The sequence below is a fragment of the Sphaerodactylus townsendi genome, linkage group LG06 (assembly GCF_021028975.2).
Source record: "Sphaerodactylus townsendi isolate TG3544 linkage group LG06, MPM_Stown_v2.3, whole genome shotgun sequence".
NCBI classification, from domain to species: Eukaryota; Metazoa; Chordata; class Lepidosauria; order Squamata; family Sphaerodactylidae; genus Sphaerodactylus; species Sphaerodactylus townsendi.
The window spans coordinates 86,403,603-86,427,547 of NC_059430.1; the positions used below are offsets into that span (position 1 = coordinate 86,403,603).

The 23,945-nt window shown below is 41.3% G+C and overlaps 1 protein-coding gene across 9 annotated transcripts in view; it reads left to right on the plus strand.

The window, feature by feature from the left end:
- SRPK2 (SRSF protein kinase 2) overlaps positions 1–23,945 on the plus strand; it is a 185,931-nt gene that overhangs the window by 133,179 nt on the left and 28,807 nt on the right. For 6 of the 9 annotated variants that reach the window (XM_048502382.1, XM_048502387.1, XM_048502388.1 and 3 more), the window contains 6 exons: positions 1,064–1,229; positions 6,209–6,234; positions 7,306–7,552; positions 10,333–10,821; positions 23,455–23,558; positions 23,644–23,751. In XM_048502382.1, coding sequence (XP_048358339.1) covers positions 1,064–1,229; positions 6,209–6,234; positions 7,306–7,552; positions 10,333–10,821; positions 23,455–23,558; positions 23,644–23,751 — 1,140 coding nt within the window. The remainder of the gene's footprint in view (positions 1–1,063; positions 1,230–6,208; positions 6,235–7,305; positions 7,553–10,332; positions 10,822–23,454; positions 23,559–23,643; positions 23,752–23,945) is intronic. The other 3 variants (XM_048502383.1, XM_048502389.1, XM_048502390.1) reach the window with 1 other exon arrangement.

Sequence of the window (23,945 nt, forward strand, 5' to 3'; positions counted from 1 at the left end):
GTGGGGCTGAGAAAGTTCTGAAGGCCTTTGACTAGCCTAAGGTCTCCTAGCAGGCTTTGTGTGTAGGAGTGGGGAAACAAATCCTGTACACCAGATAAGAGTCTGCCTCTCATGTGGAAGAATGAAGAATGACATCATCCAGATTAGAATCCACCACTTTAACCAGTACACCATGAACAGAATGGTACTTAGAGGAGATTTAGGGAAAGAGGAGGAACTGCAAAAACATCCAGGAGACAAGAATATTTTGCAACAGATAGCATACAATTGCTGTTGCAATTTTTTTAACTGTAAGAGAAATGAGGGGGGGAACTCTGAAATGTGCAAACAAAATAATTTTGAATTTGCATATAAACTAAGTGAAGAAAAGGAAAAGAACATGTTTTTGAAAATAGGAGCTAACATTTTAAAATTTATATAAGGACAGGAGATTCTGTTGACAAAATAAAATAATACTTTGGTAAACAAAACCTACCCAAGACTGCAGAAGAACAGAACAGATTTTGAATGGTGGAAGCTATTTAAAAAATTTAAGCAGGAAAGGTACTGGGTCCAGATGGTATATCAGGTTTATATTATAACAGTTTTGAAGATAAAATTTTACAGCTGTTACAAAACACAATGAATTTCATTTTGCAAGGCAAAAATATGTCAGAATCAAGGAAATAGGCCAATATAACATTATAACAATATAATTTAAAGAAGGGCATGACTTAATGTTAGTTAAAAAAAATTGCAAACAATATAATTAATGACTATAAATTGATTACTGCAGTTCTGACTGGCAGATTGAAAATAGCATTACAGATTATTCATGACGATCAGAGAAGATTTTACCTAAAACAGTTAAAGGATAATGTTAGAATGGTTCTTGTTATTTTGAAATACTTGGAGAGACACTATGAAAAACAAGCTGCATTGATCTTTTGGGATGCAGACAAGGCATTTGATCATTTGAATTGGTCTTCTGTTTTAAGATAGTTTGAATTAATCTTTTTCTATTTAAGCTGAAAGAAGACTGAGATTTCCGTTCTGATGACGTTCTTGTTATTTTTGTAATCAGGTATTGCAAGGTTTAGATTATCTCCACAGCAAGTGCAAGATCATCCATACAGACATCAAACCAGAAAACATTTTGATGTGTGTAGATGACACCTATGTGCGCCGAATGGCTGCAGAAGCTACAGAGTGGCAGAAGGCTGGTGCTCCTCCTCCTTCTGGCTCAGCAGGTATGGTTGTAATTCAGTAAATATTCAGTCAATAGAGGAAGATTCCAGTACTATCTACAGTAGCATTTAATTAAGTTTAGTTAATGGGATTATAACTTTCAGCAAGGCTAATTTGAATGAGTGAAATATTAACACATTAATAATGTATTAGTAGCATTAATTTTACTGTAATAAAGAAGTCTGAAGGCTGTGTATCTCTTCTTCACATACATTTCCTTTTGGCAGCCAAACCAGATCTTAGTCAGTGGGGCAGTAAAATAGGGGCTAGGACCATGCTGTTGTCTTTCATCATTGGAACCCATTTATTAAATCATTGGTTTTGCTAAATGTAACAGTACATTAAAATGTTACTGGAATTTCCCTTGAGCTGAATATGGTAGACTATGTTTCTTCTTTCTTTCTTCAATGTAGCATTCAGATAATTTTATATCGCAAACAATTCTTTGTGAGTTTAAAGCCAGCCTTTATGGCCATTTCATTTCCCTCAGACTATGGAACACATGAAGTCCTTCTGCTTCATATCATGTATTTTCTTCCTGTCAGTATTAGGGTGTTGGTCAGCTGCTGGGGGTCTCGGGACATCAGAAAAGCCCACCAATGGCTTGGCCCACTGCCAATTCCTGACTTGTCACTCGGTGGTGAGCTGTAGCTACTGCTTTCTCTCTCTTTTATGGCGGAAGGAGGAAGAAGAGAGTCCATTTGCCACTATGTGTGCAGATCCAAAGATTGAAGAGAACAAGCAAATCTCCTCTTCTCCCTGGTGGTAGCAGGCCATCTGGTTGGGTTGTTCGCTGCCCTGCGGCGAGTAGGCAGGAAAAGGCTCTTTGGTGACTTCCTGTCAGGTGTCTGTGGTGGTGCCGCCCCAGTATCTTCCTGCCTCGGTCAGAGTAGGCAGCACTATCCACAGGCTCCTAGGCTGGATTTCACAAAGCTACCTTTTCTTCCTTGTGTTGTTGTTTTTTGTGATTCCCTTGTGTGCAGTGTACGTTTGATCGTTTTTCCACTCCTTCTGTCTGCGTGCTGACTGAGCTCTCTCCTTCCCTTGTGTTCCCGCCTTTTTCTTGGCTTGAGGAAGGAAGAGCTATGGCGTCGGTGCCATTTTCTCCACCAAGGGAGCCCTTCTACCGATCGCGGTAGAAACCACTAGGCATAGGCACCAGCTCTCCCAGCCAAGACCTACCTGCTCGCCGTGGTGTGCGCACGTTGTGCCCAGCGGCCCAGGCCAGCCTAGATGTGTGTGTGAGATGATTTTCTGCCCCTCCCCACATGACAAACTCTGTGCATGCCCACAGGGAGGGCTCTGAGTGCCACCTCTGGCACGCGTGCCATAGGTTCACCACCACTGCTCTAGGGGCATTTCCACATGGTGTTATTGTGTCTGTCTGGCTCCAAATTGCTTCTGTTTATCTTCTGACTTCCACATGGTCTTTTCAGACATTAGTTTTCATCTCACATTTCCGTTCACCACCCCGCTGCTTGTTTTGGAACTACTTTTACCCTAATACATTTCTGAGTCACATTTATTTATGTGTGTGTGGTTCCCTGCTCTTTTGTTAGTTCCTCATACTTCCTGCTCTCTTTCTACTGACTGACTCATAATTGTGAGACTACCCTGCCCTTGAGCGCTCTTTCTTTCACCTCGGTAATAAGGAATTTGTGTTCCTTGTGATGGTAAATTTTCTATTAATTATTTTTTAAATACTCATCTAATTATGATATACCTCTAAAACAAGACACAATAGCAGTTAGTACTCTTCCCGTGTGCTAGCTGCTATGTTCTTTCTCTCTCCACCACTCCTTTTTTTCCTCATGGCATTTACTTCTGTGTACTTTCTGAAGGCACAGGGGCACTCATTGCTGTTTGCCTTGATTCTTGACTGTGTTGAGATGTCCTTACTCCTCTTTCCCTCCACAGGAAGAAGGATTTTTCTCTTGCACTGGAAGTCTTTGATTTTTTTTAAAAAATAAACACACTTAGATCCCCTGTGGGGAAAGGGCAGGAAACAAGTCTAATAAAATGAAATAAAATAAAATAAATAAAAACATCTCTCTCTAAGACATGCCTGTGCCTTGTTATCCAGCCATTGCCTCTCTCTTTGCTTATTTTTCATGACAGTTTGATATTTTATTGGCTTTGTGGGGCGGCGGGGGGGGGGGGGGGCTCAAAGGGACCCTGCTAACCTGCTTCATTGTTCTTGGCCTCACAGAGACATTTACATAATAAAACATTAAGTACTGAATGCATGAGAAATTGACTCCTCTCCATTTGCCTGCCATTTGTCAACAAGAAAGGTGTTAAAAATATTTTGCAACCCCAAACTTCCTAATATTGGGATGAATCTTAGAGTGGAGAGTATTATTTTCCCAGGGACCATATAATGAGTCTTATATATGTGCATGTCTATCCCTCCTTCTAGCAGTAGGTTGATACATTGATATAGTGTTTGTGCATTTAAAAAAAGGATAGGGAAGAAGGAGGTGGTGCTGTGCCACTGCTGGTGATGATACTGTATCTGAAAACCTAATTAAATTGAGGCATAACTGTAAGAAAATAAACTCCTGGAAAACTGGTTGAAAGGAAGACATGTAGAAGTTTGATGCAGTTATGTTGCTACCAAATCGGCATCTAAGAAAACACAGAACAAGGACCTTTATGCAGAAAAGCCCTAGGTGAACAAATGAGCAGCAGTTTTGCCACAGAGGAAGAACAGACACTTCTCACCTACCTCCAAGGAAGGGAGTGTGCAGTTCTTGGTGCCCAGCTCCACTGGTAATGAGCAGCCGCTGCTTCCTTCCCACAATCTCCAGGGTAGAAAGAGGCCGGCCTAGTTGTCCTTCAGTCTTAGTTATCTTCAGTCATGCTAGCTAGGCTGTGGTAGTCTCAGTAAGATTCCTCCTCTCCCTGCTCTGGTGAGCAGAGGAAGGAAGCAGTTGTAGCTTGTTGCTGTTGGAGCCAGGAACTGACACTGCCTAGTCCTTCAGCCTGGAAAAGGAAGTGCACGAGCAACATTAGTATCAGCCTAGGTCAAGTGGTTGAATGGCAGTGACAGCTAGGAAAAGCTGCCCTATGGCTTGCTTGCTCACACACCTAATGCTGGCTTGGCGCCTTCCTTCTTCAGAAAGCTCATTGTTGGCCACTTGTAAAGACACACACACACACACACACCCCAGTCTGGAACCACCCTGAGTTTCTTACATGGGGATAATATTTGTATAAGAAATTACATGTGCATTGTAACATTCTAAGTGGAGTGGGCATATGCATGCACCCCTTAAATGTGCCTTCATTGTACTGTTGTAGTACAAAAATCACCAATAGTGAGTTCTGTCTGATTTGTATGGGGAATGCCTCAATAATATAGTTCTTCTTTCTTGGCTTTGGCTTAACAGTCATCTCCTTTGCATGTTTCTTTAAATTAGTCTTTGTTAGCATTAGACTGCAACTGTATCTTAAAAAATATAACTTACCGAAATGGATGATGTTTTTAGCTTATAAGTTAACATGCTGGAGAGTTTATACAATATTTGCATTTTTGCACAATTTGTATGTTTTTGTTCTGTGCGGCCTGTATGTTAGGCACAGTGAATCAACCTCCCAAATTGGCCAAAGAGTTAACGCAAAAATCTTCAAAGTGTGCTAGAGGGAAACACTTCAACATTTAGACTTAGATCACAACACACAACATTAGATCACAACAGTCTGTTTTAGTGACCTGTTTCAAAGAACAGGGCATCAGGGCAAGATTGGAAGGGAAACCGAAATATGGATGCAGTTGGAAAACAGGTAGTTTATTTGAGTGGAATAAAATATACTTCTGGAAACTGAACAATATCAAGGAAGAAGAGAATGACAAAAATAAAACACAGTAATTAATAAAAAGCCAAGGTTCCTAAGATCTTTTTCTTTGAAAAGAATGTGTCATGAACATGTGGACTGAACTGAAATACCTTGAAAACTTATCTAAGAGTCTTTAGTGCATGCTTGAATAAGTTTCCTCTGGTGACTTCTGTTGTGCTGGGGACTGTGAACATGTGACATGCCTTGCAAGTTAGCCATTTACCATCATGTCTGTAACAGCCCCGTGGTGCAAAGTGGTAAGCTGCAGTACTGCAGTCAAAAAAACCTGTTTGCAATCTATGGCTCATTCCACACATGCAGAATAATGCACTTTCAAACTGCTTTCAGTGCTCTTTGAAGCTGTGCGGAATAGCAAAATCCACTTGCAAACAGTTGTGAAGTGGTTTGAAAACGCATTATTTTGTGTGTGCGGAAGGGGCCTGAATTTAATCCTGATGGAGGCTGGTGTCAAGTTGGTGTCAAGTAGCCAACTCAGAGTTGACAGCCTTCTATCCTCCTGAAGTTGATAAAATGAGTATCTAGCTTCTTGGGGTAAGGTGTAGACGACAATAGCAAACCACCCCATAAACATAGTCTGCTTAGTAAATGTTGTGATGTGACGTCACTCCATGGGTCAGTAACGACACAGACAAGGGGACTAACTATCTTTTACCTGTAATGGAATTAGGCTAGGACATCTTGCTCCTATCTGTTCTCCTGGCAATTCACCTCCTGTTATTCTGCAAATAGCAAAAATCTGGACTTTCAAGACTGAGTATGTCACAAGACTTAGCAACTTGAAGCTCTTGGCAATCATTTGAAAATTTTCTAGCACGCACTCTTTCTGTATAAAGATCTCCTTCGAGGCTTAAAGCTTAAACACACTCAGGGGGTGTTTAACTTTTCCCAGATCCTTCCAGAGTCAGGATCCAGAATAGACATCCCTTCCTCTAATTAATTTTGTAGATGTGATGTTCTTCCTTAGTAGATCTTTCTCTTTGTGGTAGAATGGGCAAAATAGGAGAAATCTGACCGTCAGCCTTTGGATTAGCCGAGCGGTTTTTATATATTTCTAACTGTATAGACTGTACAGTCACTAAATTGTGAATTTGACACCAGGTATGTTTTTCTCCCCCTCCAGTGAGTACTGCCCCGCAACAAAAACCTGTGAGTATTCTTTTGCTAGTTTTATTGGCTTGCTTGTACTCAAATTATAACAGTTCAGAAATAATGTGCGTTGTATTCCCTTTTCCTGTTGAAGTATACTTTTATGAACCCGTAGCTTTCCACAATATGTAGTTGATCTGAAAAGCAAAACATGTATTTTGACCCCACTGCCTGTTGCTAGCAAGTATAGTGTGTAAGTTAATTCCTATGACTTTTTTTCACTAAATTTACTTCCAGTGGAAAAAAAAATCTTCCTCCATTGAAAGAAGTCTATCAAATAAAAACTTGCAGTACAATCCTAAGGAAAATGGCTCCAATCTGAGACCGTGGAAATGAATGGACTTAGACTGGAGTAACTCTATTTAAGATTGCACTATTAGTATAACAGTGTGGTATGATCTGATCCTATGTATTGACCTACAATGCTGAGGAACAAATTAATAATGTGCAGTATTAGAAAAGCTTTGTCATGCAAGTGAAGATGAGCAATTGGTGGCTTGAAGGTTTGGTTTATTGTACTTGCTAAGATTTTATATAGCAAGCAATAATGAGTTTGTTCTCATGGTAATAACTGTTAAATTATTGATCCATTGTATGTATTGATTTAATTTTAAGATACTAGGTATTGTATGGATTTAGCTGTATCTTTGTTAATGCTGCTGTCTAGGTTTTTGAAGTTATATAACCTGTATTATCAAGTTGCCATCTGGAATTAGCTTATTTAGTCATATGTATTTTTTATTGTTATTATGTATTTTGTTATATTGTTGGAATGTATTGTTTATCATGTTGTTAGCTGCTCTGAGCCCTTCGAGGATAGGGTGGGGTACAATTACAATTTAAAAAATGGTATTATATATCCATGAACCTTTAACTGTTTTTGTGAGTAATTCTAGGTTGAGGTTATTTCCTCCTTTACATTCTCCTGATTTTAGAATTATACAGAAGAGCACTTTTATAACATGGTTTTCTGTTCACAGATGTCTATTTTTAAATAAAAAAGGTATACCTTTGCATTTGGTAATTGCAAGGAGCAAGAAATGCTAATTATAAATTGATTATGTTTTTTAGATTGGAAAGATATCTAAAAACAAAAAGAAGAAACTGAAAAAAAGGCAAAAGAGGCAGGCTGAGCTTCTAGAAAAGCGTTTGCAGGAAATAGAGGAATTGGAGCGAGAAGCGGAAAGAAAAAAAACAGAAGAAAATGTAACTTCTACTGTTCCATCAAATGATCAAGAAGATGAATACCATCCAGAAGTCAAACTAAAAACAGTTGAATTAGAGGAAGTGGCAGATGAAGAACCTGGGAATGAGGATGGTAAGTATGTGTTGTTTTATTTCAGTGCAAAGGATAATGTATCCAAAAAGTCTATTTCAATAGATAACTCATATAGGTTGTTGTTGTAAAGGGATTGACTAAAAACTGAAGAACTATGTAACTAGTTCTGGGAACTTTAAAATGCTTTGACTTTCCCCCTCAAACAACTCTTCCTCTCCTCTCCTCATCATGTTGCAGAACATTTCTCTAATTGATTCTTTAGAAGCCATTTATATTATGGGGGCTGGTTATTCAAATAAGCATCACATTCTTTGTGAGAGAGCATAAGCAGTTTCGTGGATCTTGGACAGGTAGTCCAAAGTTTTAGATATTGGGAGTCTCAGATAAAAAAACCCTGGGAATCCTGACCCAATACTTTATTCTCTGAGCCACCACCATCACAAGCAAGCTGGACGTTCTGTGGACCTTGCAAGTGGTGTCTCTAAAAACAACTCAGCACAGATATGTGACCTGGGGAATCAGTCAGCAGAGAGATGGAAGTATGTAAGCTGTGCCTATGAATCAGTGGCGTAGCACCAGGGGGGGAGGTACGTTACACACCAGGTGTGCGCTGGGGCAGGGGCATTCTGGAGCATGGCGGGAGCGTTCCGGGGTGGGAGCATTCCAGGGTGGGAGCATTCCAGGGGCGTGGCAGGGGCGCAGGGTGCACATATGCCCCGGATGCAGTTGCCCCTCACTCCGGCCCTGCTCTGACTTGACTGTTTAATCTCAGTAGTGTGTCTGGAGTGGAAGGGCTTATCTCTGCAGTTCCTGCTTGCTACTTCCTCTGAATCTGTTGCAGTTTTGGACTTGATCCTTTACCCGCCTGTGTCCATTTCTCCTGCTGTTGCTCCCATCACAGCTTTGAACTCCTATCTCCTAGCTCTGTCTGTGCCTCTTGACTCTAGCCTTGCTGATCCAGCTCCCCATCCCATGAAGTTTAGCCTGATGTGGTGGTTACCCATCCTGACACCAGGAGAGATGCAGAAATTTCACAATTAGGTCATTGGGTGTGTCCAAGTCACTTATATGCTCCTTTCCTTTTCACTTTTGATTATCATTATGTGTACACAGGTAAGTTTGCTCACCACAGCAGCAAATTGCAGTTTGTAACCATGGTTAGAAGTGCTTTTGTAAATTATGGTTTGGGTAACTATTCTCAGTATTTATTTGTATAGGGATATATGTTTTGAAAATAAAAAGGGAAGGAAGAAGAATTCCTGCACAAGAATGGTGTTTGGGTTAGTCTAATACAGTGGTGGCAAACCTATGGCACTCCAGATGTTCATGGACTACAATTTCCATCAGCCCCTGCCAGCATGGCCAATTGGTGGCAGGGGCTGATGAGAATTGTAGTCCATGAACATCTGAAGTGTCATAGGTTCGCCACCACGGGTCTAATATGGTTAGCGACCTGGAGGGCTACAACTATACTAGGACAGAGATGTCACATTCAATCAGGAATATTTAGCCAACACACATCATGAAGTGTGTAGTAATCTTTACAGATACCTTTGCTTAAAAAGTAATGTGGCATGCCTCTTCTGTGAACTTTGTGAGACTTAAGCAAAAATGGAAAGACTTCACTTTTTTTGTACTAATATGAAGTATGTCTCTTACTCTAGTGTAACTTCATGCTACTACATGTCAACTTTTATTTTTCTGTGCAGATCTGGGTCATATTCAAATTGAGTTTGCTTCTGTGAAGTTTCTAACGTTTGGTGTCCCTCATTTTTAGTACAGTTAAAAGTTCTTTGGTGGGTGTCTTGGTGGGGAAGAAATTTGCATATAGGGGTTATTTATTTTTCATCTTGTTTATGTCACACTAAGTTTAATTTCTGCCTAAGCCTTAGTGATCTTCACAGTCATGTTCCATTGCATCCATAATTTTGTCCTTTTCTGCTTTTTTACGGCCATGTGTTAATATATTTCCATTTTCTTTTTCACTAATCATATTTGCATTAAATATATGCTAGGTTAATATTTCTCTATCCTTTCTTGCTCCATTTCATTATGATGCCTGTTATTTTATTATGGTAATTTGTGTCTTTCAGCATAAATTCTGATGTTAAACACAAGCCAGTGATGGCTCTTTTGTGGCCTGAATTTGAGCCCTGTTTGTTCTATGATCCTCTCACAAGAAATTGCAAGCAAAAATTGAGCCTTCAGACTAAGAGTACAGTGTTTTTTTCTACACCCAGAATAAATAGTGTCATTCAAAAATTCATGTTGAGTTTTTCAGTTTCCATACTTTTATTGTTAATATTTGAACTATTGTGGAAGTTGTAATCTTGGCTGAGGCAAACACAGGCTAAGAAATGCTTGAATAAGGGGAGTCTGTTATACAATGAATAGTGAACTGAAACACAGACATAACCAGAGTGAAGTCCTTACAATGAACCACCTCTTACAATGAACCACCTGTCCATGTGGTAGGTTTTGTGCAGAACAGTCCACAATGCAGTGCAGTCACTTTGGAAACTTTCATTGCAGGGGACCACTAATGTGGAAGGATCCGCAGATAGAGAATACTATAAATACTTGTCTGATGTCCTAATAGAGCTGAAAGGAACCAATGTGCTTCTTTATAAACCACAGTTTGATGAACTTTGCTTCTTAAACTATATCAGTCCTTTATTGACGAAAGGTGTGTTTGCTAAAAATAAAAGAAACTTAAATGCTGTACATTCATTTCAAAGGTTTTGTTTTTGTCATAATGTTATAGGTGACGGTATAAATCAATGTATATGTATTTTATATATATGTATTTTATCCCTAAGGTGACACGGAAGATCAGGATGAAAAGGAAGACACAGAAAAAGAAAATGCAGAAAAAGATGATGATGTTGAACAGGAACTTCTAAACTTGGAACCTACGGATACAACTTGGGTAGAGTCCCCCAAAACAAATGGCCACATTATAAATGGTCCTTTCTTACTACAAGAACAACTTGAAGATGAAGAAGAGGAAGAGGAAGAATGCCCAAATTCTGAGCAATATAATGTTGATGAGCCAAATGCAAAAAGTGATTATAGTTACAGTAGCTCCTATGAACAATTTAATGGTGACTTGCCAAATGGATGTCATAAAATTCCGGAGTCCCAGTTTTCTGAATTCTCAGCTTCAGTGTTCTCTGGAGCTTTAAATTCTGTAGCTTGTGGTTCAACTGTTTCAGAAGAGTCAGCTGGAACTGGAAGAGAGGAAAGTACTCCATCCCATGATAGGAGCAGGACAGTTTCGGCATCTAGTACTGGAGATTTGCCAAAAAGTAAGCAGTTTGCTTTTACTTAATATTTGGTTTATCATGTTTTCGTTAGAAATCAGTCAGTGAACTTAAAGAATTAACAAGTGCCATGAGTATTCTTTGTAATCATTGCTGTTCATGTAAATATTGCTGAACCTGGCTGATATATCTTCACTGTGAAATGAGACATACATAGAAAACATGATGGTAGGGGGAATATTGGTTTATTTTTTGTAGATGTATTGTTAAATGTTATTTAACTTTATACATGTTTTATACATTTTTAGATTTGAGTCACTCTTAGTAATATTAATTATTTGGGGATTCAGTGAACCTATGTTGCTATTTCCATGCAACTTGTGGGACTTTGGGCCAGGGAACGTTTGATATCCAAGTGAAGTAAATGATTGGTTGGCATTCCAAATCGGTTGGGGCTTCTCTGTCATTAATCATAGCTGCCATGAAATGAAGCTGCTTCTTGCACTTAGTAGAGCAACGCAAGTGTACACCCTCTGCTGCCAGACTGGAGTGATAGGTGGCTGTTTCAGTGTATTTTGCACTCTAAGGGACGGTACAGAAGAAGTAGCAAAATGCTTGAATTGACTTTGTTTTAAGCTTGTCTTGGTGGAACAGGCTTTCTTTGACCTGCAGACGCCATTCCACCCAGCCCGCTCCCAGGGGTTCGCAACTCCTCCTGGAGGGACTTCTCCCTCCCACCCTTTCTCTAGGGTAACTGCTGCCACCACCTGATCTCCATAGGAATTTCCCACTGGAGGGGGGGTCAGAGCCCCCCGGCTTCCTTTCTGACTCTGAGGCCCAGCCTCTGTGTCTCCTGCTCCCCCACTCCTGGGTACTACAGGGACTGTTTACGGCCTAATGCATCCCTGGAGGAATAGCTGCTTGCCAAATGCCAGTATTCCTGTCTCCTTTTAAACTAGCATGTCCAAGATGGTGGAGATCTATGTGGTACAGAGAACTGCTACCAGTATCCACATTTAAAAGTATTTATTAAAAAGAAAATGTTCAAAAGCAGACTTTTAGCACAGCACCAGCTTGAGTAAGGGATTCAGATAAAATGAGGGATAAATACAATTGTTCTGTCCCTTCCTCTGAACATACCGTATCAGTTGTTAGAATAGGGTAGTCTCTTAAGTTTAGCATGCTACAGTTGTCTACAGATTCTCCATAACCTGGAAAATGTTCTTCAGCTCCTTGGGCAAGCACATGGTCAAAATGGCGGCCCCTTCCAGATCACTAGCCAGAGTTCTGTCCCTTTCAATGGTCTCAGCTAGAAGAGAGCTTTTTCCTTGCCCCCCAAAATTTTATTAATTCCCAGTCCCCACCCACTCACCAGGTCAGCCTGGCTCAAAGAACCTTCTCCTAGAGCCTCTTTCCTATACTCTCTTCCTGTCTGTCCTTTTGGAGCCTCCAAATCTCTGATACCTGCTTTGGGGGGGGGGGGGAACCTAACCCATCCTATTGTCTCTCACTACCTGTATTAGCATTTCTGAAAGGTGGTTGGGCAAGGTTGGAAGCCTCCTGCTTAGAGGGAAAAAAATTCTTAAATATTCCCTTCAAACTTCAAGGGAAGGGGGAAGCCATTTCTTCACACTTGTGGTTGTTAAACAGTTGCTCTCTGTTCCTCATAATAAGTAATTTTTGATGCTGATGGGGGTTCCAAGCATTTTGCAAGATGATATGAGGGATTGTTGTTCAAAGCATAAAAAGGAACAAGTCCAACTACAGATCACATAAGTTTTGTTTGCAATACAAACCATTTCTTTTAAAATTACTGTGTATATATGTGAGGCACCTTGCTACAAGCTTGAGCATTGTTTCCTTCTTTAGACAAGGTTTTGCTGTTTTGTGTGTCCCCTTATGCAAATGAAGCAATATTTGGTGAGCTGTTTCTGGTTCATTGCCATTTTACTACAGAATGGGTCATTTTTAGGAAGGCTGTGGTTGTGTGCTCTATGGCGTGTCTCATTTTTATCCTGATGTCTTGGGAAACTTTACCTGTGTGTATAGACATTGAAGCCATACACTATTTCTGATGTTGATAGTGGGATTGGAAAACACTAAAGAGAGCATTACTCAAAAATGCTTTGCTGTGAATAGTGGGGCCCTTAATGGTGGTAAGAGACATGTGGAACCAGTAGATTGTTTGCTAGACCATGTAACAATCCAAACAGAAGACAAAACATCTTTGAGTGAAATAATAAGCAGTGAAGCACACAGATACACCTGGATAAAAGAATTTGTGATTTTTTTTAATGACACTGAAAATAGAAATAGTGGTTCAGTTTCTTTTTTATTGGATTATTATTGAATGGGAAGAAATAAAATTTTGTGTTTTCACCATTCCTGCCGAATCCAGTTCCCAAATTTGAAGAGAGCTGATTCTGGGCACAGGGGGAGCCCATTTTTTCCACTATGGTGTTTGACAGCAATGTTTTTTTTTTGGCACAGTGTAGCTTTAGCTGTACCCTGATGCCTCATATTGGATGATTCTAGACATATTTAATTCCAGTTTCATAATGAAAAGTAACAAAGGGATGCAAAATGGTAAGGGCAGAGATGATTTCTGAAATTGTGCCAATTATTTTCCAAAAGCAGCTACTTTGCCTTACACTCCTTTATCAAGCCTCTTAGTTTGCCTCCTGCTCAAGACATTTGGTTATAATTGACCTGGACCCAGAAAATGAATAGCATATTTCTGAACTCCCAAGCCTCTCTGATCCCAAGCACTGCTTCTAATCTGCACTTCAGCAAGGAATCCGGGTAAGCTTAGTTCTTTCCTTTCCCCCTATGCCTCTGAACATTTTGATTACTATTGATTAGCATTAAACTTTCTGGAGGCTGTGATTTTCTGGGTTGGGAGGCAATTTAATTGGGAATAAGAGATACCACTGCTATAATAATTGCTTGGGTAACCACCTAAACATTTCCCCAGTGTGTTTTGGATGAACAGAGTTCTGAATGACAGCTAGCAGAGCAGTCTGTGTAATTTGAGAAGGGAGGATTTTACCTGTGAGGTTTGTTATGCAAGAGCACTCTTGGATGTACTGTGCTTTGTGAAAAAATAAGTGGACCAGAAAGCAATGGGAGAGAGAGAAGGAGAGGGTTTTACAGATATATCCGTAACTTGCTTCATTACACAGAATACACAATAATTTATTTTTTTCTCCTGCATTTCCACAATAGGGTGATCAAAGGCTATCTGCTGTATTGAAGAAAGATTAGCTCCAAAGTAAAGCCAGCAAGAGACTATCCAGAACTTGAAGGAGTCCTCAGAACAAGCAGTGAAGGGGTTTCAGCAGTAACTTAATAAGGAATAAGATCTTATTTGCTAAACAGCTGAAGAAATATGAACAGAAATGTTGGAGATCAGAAGCTGGGTGTAACTAGAAAGATGGAATACACTCTGTAGCTGATCTAGGTGTTTAATGCCTGCTATACCCTGCTTATGTTCCTCTGGGTCCCCTTGCAGTCTGTGGCAAGATGACTTTCTGCAGTATGCATTATAGCATTAGTTTGGTGAAAGTGAGGTTTAGACAGCCCTACTGAAAACTTTGCTTTCATTTGGCTGATCCTGTTCATGGAAGTACAGCTCACATTCGTATGCCACCACATTGCCCTTTATAATCAGCGTCATAAGAAAGGAGTTGGTGATCGATATGGATGTAGAAAAGGGTATTATGCAATTTTCAACAGTGGAACACTTGGCTCACTAGTCGGTATCACTTGAAGGAGTGTTATCTTAAACTTGTAAACAACTACTCCCTCACATCTTTAAAATAATATTACTATTTGCCTTTCATTTTCCTAACTGGAGGCTTTGGCAATGCAGACTATTGACTATTTTTATGCCATTTCAGTTTGCTTACTTAGTGGTCTTTTTGTTATTGTGAATCTTGCAAAAGCTCATATTTGTGGTATTTGATAGAGTTCAGGGAACAGATTTGTTGCTGAGGAAACACTGGCTAATGTTCAAGTTCAGGAGTGACCCTGATTCAGTGACAAGGGGAATACTTTGCATGTTGGAATTCTTAGTTTTCAGCATCTCTTATTAAAGACTCTCATGTAGCAGAAGTTGTGAAAGGCTTAGTACTATGGCTGGGACCTTAACAGAGCTGCTGCAAGTCAGAGTAGACAATACTGAGGTTTGTGGACCAAAGATACTTGCCAATAAGGCAGTTTAATTTTGTTCCTAGGTAATTAGAATAGTCAAAATATTTGTAGGCATCCTCAGCCGTGAGAGCTATTGCTGCCTCAATCAGTTGCATGATTCTTAAATAGGCATTCAGGATACTGTTGATGATTGATTCATATTCTAAATCCTCAGGAGTTCCAGCCTTTCCAGGTATTAAATGCTGCATGAGATAGAACCAATAGCAAGTAGTTTCAGAGGTCTTAAAACTGCACAGTATAATGAGTGCATCAGGTGTAACAATTCTATATTTTAAATATTTATAAATAAAGCACATAATCCAAATCCTTTTTGTACCAAAAAAATAGAATTTATGTGTTTAGCAATTATTTCATTCTCGAAATAGATGATATCAGGTTTCGCTGCCAGCATAAACCTGCAAATGACTAGAGGAAAATTTTATCTCTAAAAAGCAGTGTCTTCCTAGAGGTAAATTCCTTGATATAATCTTAAAATTGAGGGACACATTGTGTTGACTTGCAGAGCATGCGCCCACTTTAAGCCAAAGGAGAGTAATGAAAAGCAAGAAACGGTTGTTTACTGCCAAAAGATGAAAGAATCTCATGTGCAAAGTTTATCAACAAGGATGAGTAACAAAGTAGAAAACTGAGTAACAAAAGTGCAAGTATGTTTTATCTTGACTTGATCAGGGATGGCAGTCTGCTTGACCATCTAGGTTCCCCCCAACTAAGCTGTACTAGGATAAAATTCCTCCTCCAAGCATCCCGGAAGGGGTCTCTCCAAGGTAAGAAGCCAAGTCCACAAGTCCATGTGCAGCTGCAAACAGGAGATAAAAGAAACACCTGCCAGGCATAAATATGTGCACATTTCTTTGCCCTCCCTGTTTAGCATGTAGACAGGTGGCAGAGGTCAAGAGGTTTAGCTGGGCCTGAAAGCAGGGCATGACCTGCCCATGGCCACCTCTAAATTAAGATGGGTGAGAAGGGAGACAGATACTGAATCCATGGAAAGAAAGTTGCCCTAGTTGCTGCAATATGATGAGATGAGGCATCTTGTGTGTTGGTAGGCAAATAGAAATAGAAATAATAGCGTTCTTTAGGGAATTGCATCATTTTCAGGAATTCTAAAATGAACTACAATTTGCTAAAAGATGAGAATTGGCAGATAGAATGTTTCCGTAAATGGACTTCAGAAATGTTTGAATACAGAACTAGGATGTTTTTAATCAAAATCTGGCATGATCCCAATTTATTTTACTGGTTATAGGAAAAGGTACTGGGCATTGTTACCATTGGTTCCTATCAGTATTGTACATTTGAAATGGTCAGTCTGAAGAATTAATAAATTCATTACTGAAATGTTGCTCTTGTCTTAATAGTAGTCCCTTATTCCAAAATGGATAATTTCTGTTATTGATGACTATCTTCATTTTTTAATTTTCATTTCACAAAGTATTGGACTTGTAAATCCCTATGGGTGGATCTCTGTAGACTTGCTGTACTGCCAGATGGGTAGATACAGGTTTGCTGTGCCGTCACAATCCAACATAGAAAGAGGAGAGGAAGTCATTTGATGTGTTTTCAAAGACTAGAATAAAGGAGAAAAGGATGGAGTTGGTGTTTTCCTAGGGATTAGACCAGGAACAGGAGGAGAAAACACTAACGAGTGGGTGAGAAATATATATGATGAAACAAAGTGAATGCACGAGTCTTCTCCTATTCTGTAGCCTTTAGAGCTACTGTTGTGAATAACCAAAGCAAGAAAATAATTGGTATATGATTCACCACAAGCAAATTCTTCAGGACCTTGGACTTTTCAAATTTTTGGTGGTATGCGAGCTATGTTACCTGTTCAAGGGACAATTTTCATTTTGGGGTGAGCAGAGAAATTAAAAATATGGAACCTCTGTGTAGGGATGAGCCGCTGATCCAGCAGCACCGTAAGTAGAGCGCTGGAATGCCGGCGCTCCTACGATCTTCTGGTCGCAACCGCTCCTCTGCCCCTCACCCCCCGATGAGTCACAGGTCATGAACTACCTGGCTCACAACCACCAGGTGTCCCAGACAAAGGGACAGTGGGCCCTTGCCCCCAGGTGGGGATTAGGCCCAGACGCTGATGCTCCCTCCCGCACGTAGCAGCCAGGTGAGATCATGCATCACATGATGATCTCTCAGTCTCCCGCTCTCCCGCTCTCCCGGTTTCCCCCGGTCCGCCCTTCTACACGCCCCCATGATAACCCTAATAAAAGGTGCCAGGGGCAAGCACGCGGCAGAGTCGCTAGGATCACGGACCCCCGCGCTCCCGCTGCTGGCGCTCTCCACCAGATGATATCCCCGCGTCTCGTCTCGTTCTTACGCTGACTCCGCGGGCACGACTTCACCTCTGTTCATCTTTGTGGGTATTTTGGCAGCCCCACAGGGGGCTGTGCTTGTGCAGGCCTGCCACAGAAAGATTTACATGCTTCCTGCCTGCTCTGCAGCTCTGAAGAGCACTCTCTCCCCTCTCCTCGGGAAGGAAGATTCCCACCTAAATGGTCACATGATGGGGAAGAGTGCTTTTCCCTCAGTTCTTCTTTCACTTCCATGGAAGAAAATGGTTCTTGCTTCAGCTTTGCTGATTCTTCCCCTAGCAGCACACCTCAGGCCCTGTGAGGCAGTTTTTCATCAAAATTGTGAGTTTTTCTCTTCTACCATGGAAGTTGAGAAGAGCTCTGCCCTTTCTCAGCAGTTGTTGCTTCAGTTCTGCTGTTTCTTTCTTTACACTGAGGCTCAAGCCCTGTGAGGTAGTTTTGTTGATGAAATTGTGGGGTTTCCTCTTCTACCGTGAATGTTGAGATGGCCTCTGCCCTTTTCCGGAAAGTTGTTCCTTTAGCTCCACTGATTCTTTATCTCACACCAGGTTTCTGGCTCTGTGAAGTAGTTTTCATTGTCAAAATTGTGAGTTTTTCTTTTCTGCCATAGAGATTGGGAAGGACTCTGCCCTTTTTCAAAAAGTCAGTGCTGCTGACTTTTCTCCCCTCACATCAAGCCTCAGGGTCTGTGGGGTATTTTTGTTAACGTTGTGATTGTTTCTCTTCCACCATAGAAAAGAAGGATTCTGCTATTTTTCAAGAGTCATGTGTCTTATACTTGACTAGGGCTAACACTGATAGTCATAAGAGTTCCCCCTTTTGGTTCCAGCTTTGAAGGAGAGGAGAAGGTTTATTCACCAGTCTCCAGCTCTGTATGAAAAGTCTTTGACTCCTTCGGGCACTTCAGAGCATACACAAAAGAAATCTCATTTCTGTCCCTCTTCGTGGCACATGTGAGACTTTCTCCAACCCAAGCTGTTTTGGAGACCTCTCAATGGAAGGGTCATAAGGCGAAGGATGGTGAAGAATCCTTAAAAGATAATTCCTCTAAAAAGGAGGTTGTCTTCCCCGATCAGGCTTTTAGCCAAAAAAAATATGGCTCTCGCTGCCATTTGTTGTTGGCATCACGGTCTTGGTTTTCTCCAACGCCAAGAGGACACAATCCAATTGGATGTTTGTCTTTTTCACAACCGATGGGAGCGCCCACCTAGTTGGTTGTAGGATTTTGTTCAATTGTTGGAACTGATCAGTTTGGCACTGAGAATCACTCAGCACCAAGGATCATCAAAACCGATCCGCTTAGCGCCAAGGATCATTGGAACCAATCCTTGGCACAAAGATGGCTGCTTTTATGGCAAATATGTCACTACCAAATTTGCCTGTGTTGGCTCATTGCCAGACCACCTAAGAAACTTGCAAGGAGACTCCCCTTGAAAGGGAACAGCAAACAGCAAATTAACAGTGCTTGATATACTTTCAGCTCCACAAGTTCCGGATGGAGACGTCCATGTTCTCACCCCAATCCTCAAATAACAAGCAGAGGTATTTCCCTTACAATTCCTTTAATAGCTGGCAGTACAAGCTGCCTGATTCTAATGTTTCGTGGCAGAATCAAAGTCTTCCTTTAATCCTATACCTAACTTTAACCCTTACCAAAAGGGGAAGAAGTCAGGGAAGTCTCCTCCCAGGAATCAGCCTAGGAGAAGTATGACAGACTGCTGATTAAGGGTTAATTTTCAAGTGCAATTCTGTCAGAGAAAAGGAATTTAAAGCGTTAACTTGGAGCTCCACCTGATTGGCTGGCTGGTACTGCAGCTGTTTAAAAAGCCAATGGGTGGGTGTTTGGGGAAGAGAAAGAAAAAGAGGGAGAAGAGAAGAAGCTCTCAGAACTGAGAGAATGGGAGATTTGGTTCTCAAGAGCTGGATAGCCGGTTTTTGGTGGAGGACCAGGAAGGCCAGGCAAAATGTGAAACCTGAGCCAAGGTCCTAGGGAAACATCATCACAAGGGCAATATTTAAATCACATGGAGGGTTTGTTTGTAGGTCTCTGCGGAGAAAGCACCTAGATATGGGACAGTGAAGTCTCTGAGGGTGTGTATTATTTAATTAACATAGTCAGAAGTGGGTTTCCCGATGGAAAGCCCAGTGTGCCACTTTTTTAGTGAAAGGAGTTAGTTAAATATTTAAGTATCTGTCAAGTTCTGTGAAGGAAAGATTTTTCCTGTGAAGGAAGTTTAGTAAAAGAAAGTTTTGTTGAAACTGAGTCAGAGGTCTGGAAACTATAATAGACTATCTGAAACAACTAAAGTGTTCAGTAAAATATTCCTGCCAGAGAAAAAGAAAATTTTAACTTAATAAATAAACATTTCATCTTTGTTTGCCTGTTAATAAGCCTTTAGAGTCATTTAAGGGTGCCCCAATCCAGTCTGCTAAGAGCAGACTGTTTTGGAGGGAAAAGTAAAATCGCCTCACAGAGCTGTCAGTAAACTCAAGAGGTGGCAGTTAGAGTAAGGCTGACAGGAACTCCTGAAGAGCCTTAGGTGTGTGCCCACTTAGTCTTTGCCAACTACCATTATAGGAAGAACTTCTGCCTCCTGACTACATGTTGAATTCTTTTTTCATAGGCTGTCCCAACTTAGTTTATTTTGAAAAGCCATTACTTTTGACAATGGGTTTTTGAGGATGGTAAAACTAAGGTACCATTTGTAACGGTCTTTGTTGCTAGCATTCTTTGAGTTCCAAGATGCTGCCTGTCACCTACCTCCACTGCTTTTGTGGGAGATTCAGTCATTGCTCTCTAAGGAAGTGATCAGGGAAGCCCCTGCTGACCACAGAACATCAGGGTTATTCTCGTGCTGTTTTCCTGATAAGAAATCTGGTGAGATGCACCCCATTCCGCGTTTGCAGAGCTCAAGCATGCATTTGCATTTTCACAAGTCTCACATCTTAGCCTTGATAGTTGTTCTTCTGCTGGTACCCCCTTACTCATTCTTCGCTATGGTCATCTTCACAGATGCATATTTTCATATCTATTCAGCCGCAGGTACCTGAGATTTAGGTGTAATGACTCTAAATGGTTTTGCCCTTCAGTTGGCCTTGGCCCCTGGAATGTTTAGGTGCAGTACTTCCAAACTGGTTCTTGGTGGTCCCATCTAACTTCACATTGGAGGTGCAGAGTGTACAGATTTAGTCAGGGTGCGACTAGATTCCACCCTTCACCAGGTGTTCTGCCCAGCCAGTAGGGCAGTTGCCACTAGCTCTTTGGATTGTAGGTTGTTTTTAAGGTTATCTATGATGGTGTGGCACACATCCACTTATTCATGAGGGAGCTTGCCAGGGACTGGCCCTCACACATTTTTGATCTCAATGGCAGTGATAAAGTCCTTGGATTGGTGGACAGACCCAGTGAACCTGCTCCAAGTGATTCCACTATTTTTCTTGCATGTGGTCACAGAAGCCTCCCTCTTCGGGTGGGGGGGCCTCAGTGTGAGGGTGTTAATGCTCAAAGGTGTAGTTGACTATGGAGAGCTCTTGTATTAATAATCTTCTTGAGCTCAGAGCAATAGGAATGCTGTCCTTTCATTGTCAGGCATGTTGACTGGGACAGATGTCTAGATCCAATATCAACATATGACCTCCATACGTCTGTGCCCAGGATCTGCCGAAATCTGGCAGTGGGAGATACATCAGGGGACCTTCCTGTTGGCCATTCACAACACCTGCACCTGGAATATCGTACTGGGCATGCTTTTTTCACCCAGGATTACCTAACCAACCAGGATTGGCCCCTAATCTGGTTTTATCTCAAGGGGCTGTTCCAGCTTTGGGAAAAACCATGAATCGATCTGTTAGCTTTGCAGGATAATGCCAAGTGAAGGAGATGCTGCTTGAGAGTAGGCATCGGTGCCACATCAGTGGGGGGGCATGTCCCAATTTCATTGGAGTGCGGAGTTTTTCTTCCTGCCAAAAGTGAAGCCAACAAGATCTAGAACGTTCTCATCACCCATCATTGGAGCAGACATCTTGGTTCCCATCCCAAAGTCCTTGGCCAGGGGTATGATCTCTAGGTTCCCTCCAGCTCCAGATTACTCAGGGCAGGTCTTCTTACATCATGACGTGTGAGTATTCTGACAGCTTGACTTCTTCAGCCTTAGAAAAATGGCCCGTTAGAGTACAGGCGGTCCTCTTAGCAGCCTGGAAAGAGTTCTCTACAAAGTCCTATGACTACAGTTCAGACCATTTTTGTTCTGTGAGCACAACATTGTGCCTGAATCATATGAATTTTATGTGTGGTTTGATTATCTGAAAGGCTCTGGTTTTTTTTTCTTTCTCAGTTAGGCGCTTTTCTTCTAATTTCAACATTTCAACTTTGTTTGGATTTCTTTCCCTCTTTGCTTATCTGCTCTGCAAGCATTGCCTGAAATGTTTTCAAAGCGTGCCCCCACCTGCTAAGAGACTTGTGCCACAGTGGAATTTGGTTCTCACTGGGTTAATGGGATGCCCCTTTCAAACCATGCCCTCCAGTGACTTATTGTTCCTGCCCTCCTCGTGGCCATCACCTCTGCTAGGAGGTAGGAGACTGGTGGGCTCTCAGGTGTGATCCACCTTTAATGGATTCCATCAAAGAAAGGTGCTGTTGTGTTTCAGCCTGGAGCATTTGTCCATGCTGGTTTCAGCATTCCACAAGGGGCAGGATATTGTGCTGCCAGTGCTCTTCCCCAAACCATCTCCCCCAGTGGAGAAGTCCCTGGGCATGCTAGACATACATAGAGCATTACTTTTCAATCTGCATAACACTGCAGACACAATGAAAGATGATAACTTTTTCACTTCTTTGAAAGGGATCACATAGAGGGCAAACTGAAGCTATGCAGACTCTGTTTACGTGACTGTCCAAGTTCATGAAGTTGGCCTACGACTTTTCAGGGGTGCCTTGGCCATTGGACACTCACTCTCCTAGAGTGGAAGCAGCATCGACTGCCTGGCCGTAGAATGCACACAGTAAGGATATTTACAGGTGGCCACATGGTCCTCCCTGACATCCTTCTTTTGACACTATTTGTTAGACTTTGACTCCTACAGGGAGGCTGTAGTGGGCAAAAAGTTCTGCAGGCATTAGTCAAATAGCCTCACACCCAACTCCAAGCTATTTGAGCTTGCTAGACTCCCAAAGTGAGGCTTCATAGAATACCCATGAAGATGAAATGCTCTTACCTGTAACTGTAGTTCATCCAGTGGGTTTCTGTGCAGACACATACCCCTCCTACCCTGCCATGGACTGCTATTTTTTACCACACTGCAACTGGCTTTCCAGATCTTCCTTGTCTAGCCATGGTGGCAGTAGGAGAACTGAGGGAATAGGACTCCTCCCCCTCAAATCTCATGACCATTTGGGTGGGAATTTCCCTCCCAAGGGGAGGGGGAGGGAGCTGCAGAACAGACAGGAAGCTTGTAAATATTTCCGGGGTAGGCCTACACAAGTATAGTCCTGATGTTTGTCTGCACAGAAATCCACTTGAACTACAGTTACAGGTAAGTACAACACTGTATTTGTGTCCTCTCAATAACTGCAAGTGAAATGTGGCATTGCAAGATGGACCTGCCTTGTCAAGCTCTCTCCTTGTGCCTGTAAAATGTCTGTCATAACTATGCATATCTGTGGGACTTCTGTAATTGTTCAGTCTGACTAACATTAACTGATTTTAACTTAAAATAAATTTTCTTTAGTACATGGTGTGTGGTCTGCTTTGTTGGTTAATGGAGAGGAAATTAAGAAAGAAATTTTCAGACTGATGGCCAGAACCTTCATTGGCAGAAGAGAATATGCTGGACAGGTTTTTTTGTTTTGGCAAATTATACAGATGGCTGACCATTTTGAAGCTTCTTTTTATTGTTACACTGCATTTTGCATTACTAACTGATACAAGTATGGGGATATATGCTCTGAAATGTCCTTTGTTACAGATGTCACAATTCTGTCTGAGGTTTTGGGAGTTAGCTGGAGAGATTGATGGGAAAAGGTATAGAATTTCATGGCAGGTTGCATACAATTCTACAATTACTGGAAGGAGCATTAAAAGGATGTGTTAAATTTGCATTCCATGGATATTAACTGTTGTACTATTTTTGCTTATAGTAGCAAAGACCCGGGCTGCCGACTTACTGGTGAATCCGCTGGATCCAAGGAATGCAGATAAAATTATAGTTAAAATTGCTGACCTCGGGAATGCTTGTTGGGTGGTAAGTGTCACTATTTTGAAAGTGTCTTTTGGTTGCATCACCAGTTCTAATTTTGTTCTCATTACTGTTGTTTTTCCTCTTTCAGCATAAACACTTCACAGAAGACATCCAGACACGGCAGTATAGATCCATAGAAGTTTTAATAGGAGCTGGTTACAGTACACCTGCCGATATCTGGAGCACAGCCTGCATGGTGAGCACAGGATGATGTGGTTGTATTTCTTGGCCATGCAATCAAAAATATTGTGATAAATTTGGCCATAATAGCTGTTAAATGGGAAAATATGTGAAGCTAACACTTTGGGGAAAGGTGTTAATAACTCAGATGATCACAGTTGTCAATTACAGACTTCTGGCATTGGCCAGAATCCAAACAGCACTTTAGAT